At 25.9% G+C, this 6,441-nt stretch overlaps 1 protein-coding gene across 1 annotated transcript in view; it reads left to right on the plus strand.

Annotated features, from left to right (window-relative positions):
- Nucleotides 1–6,441, plus strand: part of LOC102675461 (max-interacting protein 1-like) — a gene marked incomplete at its 5' end in the record, with an annotated part of 184,526 nt that overhangs the window by 125,936 nt on the left and 52,149 nt on the right. Inside the window, one exon of the mRNA XM_006617530.2 lies at nt 1,352–1,357. Within this exon, the coding sequence (XP_006617593.2) occupies nt 1,352–1,357 (6 nt within the window). The remainder of the gene's footprint in view (nt 1–1,351; nt 1,358–6,441) is intronic.

The following is a 6,441-nucleotide window of genomic DNA, read 5'->3' on the forward strand; positions in this document are numbered from 1 at the left end:
ATTAGTCGAAAAATATTAAATGCGTTTATAAAAGGTCCATGCATGGAAAATAATTATTTTCGATGTGAAAAATTGTGGATTTTGATAGATTTGGATTATTGTTGAGAGAAATTTAAACGATTGTCAGACAATGGTTATCTTGGGGAATTTATTTAGGGTGGATAAAGTAAGAACATTCCGACAGAATTAATGAGAACAACTAACAGTTTTGTATTTCGATAAGAACGAGATGCTGGTTTTCTTATTAAGAGATAAGAATTTTTAGTATTTAATGTTTTCTTTTAGATATTAGATTGGTGAAAATTGTGTTTACATACAATTCCATAAATATTCGGATAATGTTGTAATTTAAAAGACAAATTATATATTCGGAAATGTGTATATATTCTTTATATTATCAAATTAAAAATAATAAGTTTTTTTTTACTTAAATTCTTCTAAAATAAATTATACATCAAAAAATAATATTAAAAAAAAATGATAAAATTGTTTAATAAAAATAGTTTTTAATATATCAAATTATAAAAAATTGTTATTATAAATTATTTAGAATATATATAAAAAATTTACATCTTTTTTATTTTTCTTGAATATTTAAATAATTTATATCAAGACTTATATATAATATTTATACACATAATATAATATACTTTAATGCATTAATAAAATAGTTTTATTACTTAATGTATTTATGTATTTATGTATAGGTATAATATAGGCATAAGAATCAAAACCATACCATTTTTATAATATTTTTCGAAATAACTGCATTTATATTCTATTTATTTCTTAACTTTTATAAAAAATTTTTAAAAAATTTTATAAAATTTATAAACTTTTATAAAAAATAAATTGCAATCTTTTATATATTTTCATTTTATCATCAAATATTTTATCATTCTTACATTAATAAATATTTCGAAAAATTAAAATAATTGAATTAAAATAATTGAATAATTAAAAATTATATTTTTCTAATTATTAAAAAAATATAAGTTTACATATTTAATAGAAAAAGAATTCTAGTTCAGCTTCGATTATTAAATATATATTTTATATGTTATATATAATGTTATATAATTAAAAATATTTTAAATTAGATTAAATTTAATAATAATTAAATTACCTAAGTTATTATATATTATATATATTATAAAATTATTTTAAATAAAAAAAATTTTAATTATTATAATTTGTTTTTTATCAATATCACAATTCGAGTAAAATTATCAATTGAAAATAACATGATAATAAAAACTTGTTTAGTACTAACTAAAAATGTAGCCTTATGTAATTTCTTATACTTTCTTTAAAGCTACATGACTATCTTGTTTTCTTTTTTTGTTTTCAGCTTTCTGTAAGTTGCGATTTATGTTAAATTCTCACTCTCGTCACTTGAAAACTCACTCTCTCACGTTGAAGATCTTCAGCTGAAGATAATGAACTTTGCTCTGAACGGATGGAGTTCTTTCGAAGTTCAAATGCTCTGCTAAATACCAAAATGCCATAAATCAATTATCGTATCGCTTTAAGATATGTGATTAAAAAGCTTTCGATTGAAATCTTTTCTATTTTGAAACATTAAAAGAAAGGATTCGGATAAGTTCTACATGAAGAAAAGATAAACTATGTTATGCAACATACAGTATTAAACTTGAAACTGAATTAAAATAACCATTCCATCATTTAGAAGATTAATGCTAAATAATAGTTAATATTTAATGCATTTAGAAATCTTAGAAAATTTAGGAATGAATTTCTATTTTTGATTCCGAATTTTGCTGTCTTTCATTGTTTAAATAGTTTTAAGCATAATAATATATAAAATATAACAAATATATATATACAAATAGATATATATATAGATATAATATTATAAATACTTAAAAATCTTACTTAAATATTCTATTTATTAGAAAAATATAGTATTTTTTTACATTTTTTACATAGTACCTTACTCCAATTTCCAGTCAATTATATTTTCAGATTAATTTTTTTATATTAAACTTTACTAGAAATATTTTAATATTGACTAGTCTTAGATATATTTTAGAATGTATAAATAAATTATTTATTAGATTCATAAAATTATTATTATAATAGATATAAACTTCTATAAATGCAATAAACATTCTTTAAATTATAATATATATTTTTTAAATTATTATTATTATAACAGATATAACAGATATAAAGTTTTACAAACACAATAAATTCTTTAAATTATAATATATAAAGTATATTTTTTCGTATATACAATAATTCAGTTTAGAAATACGATGATGGATCACAAAATAAAATTTCCTATTTTCTTTTATTTATAAAGAAACCTTTATTTATAAAGTTTTTACATATTTTTATATGTATATAGAGAATCAAGTTTTGGGATAGATTACAAAAAATCGGATAAAATCGAGATTTCAATATTGCCAAAAGCATGTAAATCAATTTCGGCAATAATCGAATACGATTGGTTTGTGCAGTTATTAAAGATGATAGCTCGATAGTATTTGATTCCTTGAAATTATACTAAAATTTTTAAAATTCCATTTTACTCGAATATTTCTAATCTATCTCGAATATACATATTACAATAACATTATCCATTAATTTGTATTATCATAGAATTTTTGATTCAAACTTTTTCAAATCTTTTCTTTCGTTATTATTCGTTCACCAAAAACTTTAATAAATTTAAATTATAAATATAAGAGTAAATTTCAAAAGAAATTAGATCAACTTATTTTCGGAAAACATTTTACGTATACAGAAATATTATTAAAATTATTTTTCATATAATTAATTATTGAGGGAAATTTAGTTTTTTGATTATTCTTTGTATATAAATCGTAACGAAAGTATAAAAATAAATTCATATCAAGAACATAAGTTTATTGAATATAAATCCGTTAAAATAAAGCATATAAAACATTTTAAACCATCTGACAATAACAAACCATTAAAAAAATTAAAGAAAAAAGGAATCGTCGAAAGCAAGAGATCAGAAGGAAATACATACATATACATGCGCTTAAGTACATGTATACATACATATCAAGAGCAAATCGAGTTCTCCAGATGTTCTCGAGACGAGAACATTCTCGCCATCTGTCTCGAGAAAACAAGAAAGAGATGGAGCGAACGAATAATTTAAGCGAAGAGAAAGAGAGAGAGAAAGAGAGAGAGAAAGAGAGAGAGAGAGAGAGAGAGAGAGAGAGAGAGAGAGAGAGAGAGAGAGAGAGAGAGAGAGAGAGAGAGAGAGAGAGAGAGAGAGAGAGAGAGAGAGAGAGAGAGAGAGAGAGAGAGAGAGAGAGAGAGAGAGAGAGAGAGAGAGAGAGAGAGAGAGAGAGAGAGAGAGAGAGAGAGAGAGAGAGAGAGAGAGAGAGAGAGAGAGAGAGAGAGAGAGAGAGAGAGAGAGAGAGAGAGAGAGAGAGAGAGAGAGAGAGAGAGAGAGAGAGAGAGAGAGAGAGAGAGAGAGAGAGAGAGAGAGAGAGAGAGAGAGAGAGAGAGAGAGAGAAAGAGAGAGAGAAAGAGAGAGAGAGAGAGAGAGAGAGAGAGAGAGAGAGAGAGAGACGCGTGTAAAAGTGAAACGGAAGCAGAAAGAGAAAGAGGATACTGGAAGGAAGGAGAATATGCACTGTTTGCCAGGTATATACGCTTACGTCCCGCCTCGTTGTCATTAATTAATCTCACGTGATAAATGTTAAGTCGTCTGCCAACTTCGAAGATGTTAACGCGATCCCGCGCGATGGCCCAGCTGCGTGCCACGATTGAATCAGCAACGGGCGAATACTGAGACACCGGTGGCAGATGTTGCTGCATAAATTTCTGTTAATCCTTCGTGGCAATCGTTTGTCCCATAGCATCCGCGAAAGATCGATCATTGTAGCACGTAGATGCGCCGATCGATAAAGATTAGTTCGATAAATTTTTTTCGGCTTATTTTTTTTTTTTTGCAAACAGGAACAATTTTCAATACTTCTCACGTTTTATTATTATTATATAATGATAAAATATTTTTGAAAAATATTTTTAATATTTATCTCATGATAATATTATTTTCTCGATAGATGTTTTATTTTTTGATGATAACTTCTTAAAATTTCTTATCAAAAAATAATAAATTAATATACTCTTAAATATTAAATATTTAAATACTCTAATCATTCAAAATTTATTTCAATAATAATTAATGAGCTTCATTCTACATACTTTAAATACAACTTTTTTAATTCTGGAAACTTCTTATCTCTGTCATTGAATCGTGTTTTTAAATAAAAGGACTGGGATTTAAACTATCTTCTTAAGATCTAAATAATCTTCTCTATTATTTCTTTTCTTTTTAAATTTGTTCTCCAACAATTTAAAATTTTTTTCATTTTTATTCATCTATACATATAATAGATATATCCAGATAATTATCACAAAATTGAGATTAAAATACATTAGTTATCTGAGAAATTAAGTGTTTTGAATTATCGATAATTTCTTTCTCATTTTCTTATAAATGAGATAGAAAAAAATATTTTCATATTTTGTATGATATGTATTTTAAATTTTTAACAAATATGTGTCTCAAAAATTGAAATTGCATTTTCAAGAATTGATGATAAAAATTTCTTCAACAAATAAATAAGTAGAATATGATTACTATAAGTGTAATTTATTCCATTTCCAAATATTAAAAATATAACGCCAAGAATTTTCGTTAGATTGAAAAACAGAAGTGATCACCACAAGAAAATAGAATTTTACGGTCTTCAAAATTGTGTCTTTCTTCGTTGAGACAAAAGGGTTAAAAGAGTTTCAAAACTCATTATCGCAAATCGGCCTGAATCGAAAGAAAATATAGATGAAGAGAATTTTAAGAAGAAAAAAGAAGAAAGACAATGAAGAAAGAAAGTAAGAGAACAGTTACCTGTGACTAGCGATAGGATCAAATTTAATAGTAAATCTAAATCTAAATTAAATCTAATGCTAAAGTTGATTCACTTCGAATACTAACTTACTTAATACATATTTCAAAATATTCGAATATAATTGGTTTTTGTTATTATTATTATATTAATATGAGCCCATTTATTCTTCTATCAAGATATATAAAGATTTGCATTTAATTTAAAAATGCTGATTTAAAAATCTAATTAAAATGCTAATTTAAAAATCTACGTTTCTATGAATCTAAATTTATGTATTATAATTAAATAATTTTTTGAAAATTACTTATAACTTAATCCTTATATATATTTTAAAATGTATAAATAAGAAACGAAATAATCTATTGTTTTTTCATTTTTTTTTTATTTACATATTCTCATTTTTCTATTTACATATTTTTATATTTTTCTAAAACTATATAAATTAGGCAAAACTTTTTTTCATTCTCAAAATTTAACTCCTTAATTTCATTAAATTTCAAGAAATGTATTTTTACCAATTATTCAATCTTTTTCTAATCTAATCTAATTTATTCGTGATATAATTGATCCCATCGCTACTCAAACCAATCTAACCTTATCTTTTCCAACTTAACCTAGCTCTTTTACGAGTTACATATGTTCTCGATGGACTTTTCTCGTAGTCGACGTCACGAAAATAAATTGAATCACACAGAAAATAGAAGTACAAACACATCCACGCCTACCGATGACCGTAATTCCAAGCTACTTTCCCAGGTTGCAATTGCAGGATGTGGTGGGGGCGGAAAGAGCCGAGTTAAAGAGAGGAGAGGTCTTCCAACTTGGACATCCTGAAGTATTATCTATCTCGGAAGTTCGATCCCGAGGCTGCGGCTGGCTCCGTTGACGATGACGAAGACGACGAGAACGGTCACGCTAATCGCAGCTGGCTGCAGATTGGCTTTTAGCACAGAGTTCGACTAACTTGTATCGCGGGCGCACTCCTCCGTTCAAATTTACAGGACGATTCTCTCGACCGCTCCCTTCATCGTGAAGGATAGTATTTGTGGCCATGGGGGAAGCATTGATGGGAGGGGTTACGATCAGGTCGACGTGGTCTCTAGCGGTGATTTAAATTGCTCTAGGCGAAGGTCTCTATGCACTCTGATTTCTGTCTTCTTTTTAAAGATTGTTCTTTAGAAGTTTGGTGATTGATGAGGTCTTTGATGGTATATACCGGTTGTAAGTAGTCTTCTTCATTGTTTTAGTTTTATACATTTTTCTTTCAGAGATGAGTCGAGATTGGATTATTAAATTGAACCTGAAATCATGTGAGATTTTAACATTTTTTTTTTTAAATTCAAAATGTTTATTTTTCTTTTTTAAGGAAAAAGACTGTATTCTCCTTACATTTATCACAATGATCTTAAAAAAATTTGATTGATGGTATTTTTAAATTCGATTTTTTACAATATATATATATATTGTATATTGTATATTGTATATTGTATATTTTTACAATATATATATATATATATATATT

This window comes from Apis dorsata, unplaced genomic scaffold (genome assembly GCF_000469605.1).
Source record: "Apis dorsata unplaced genomic scaffold, Apis dorsata 1.3 scaffold_311, whole genome shotgun sequence".
Classification (NCBI taxonomy): Eukaryota; Metazoa; Arthropoda; class Insecta; order Hymenoptera; family Apidae; genus Apis; species Apis dorsata.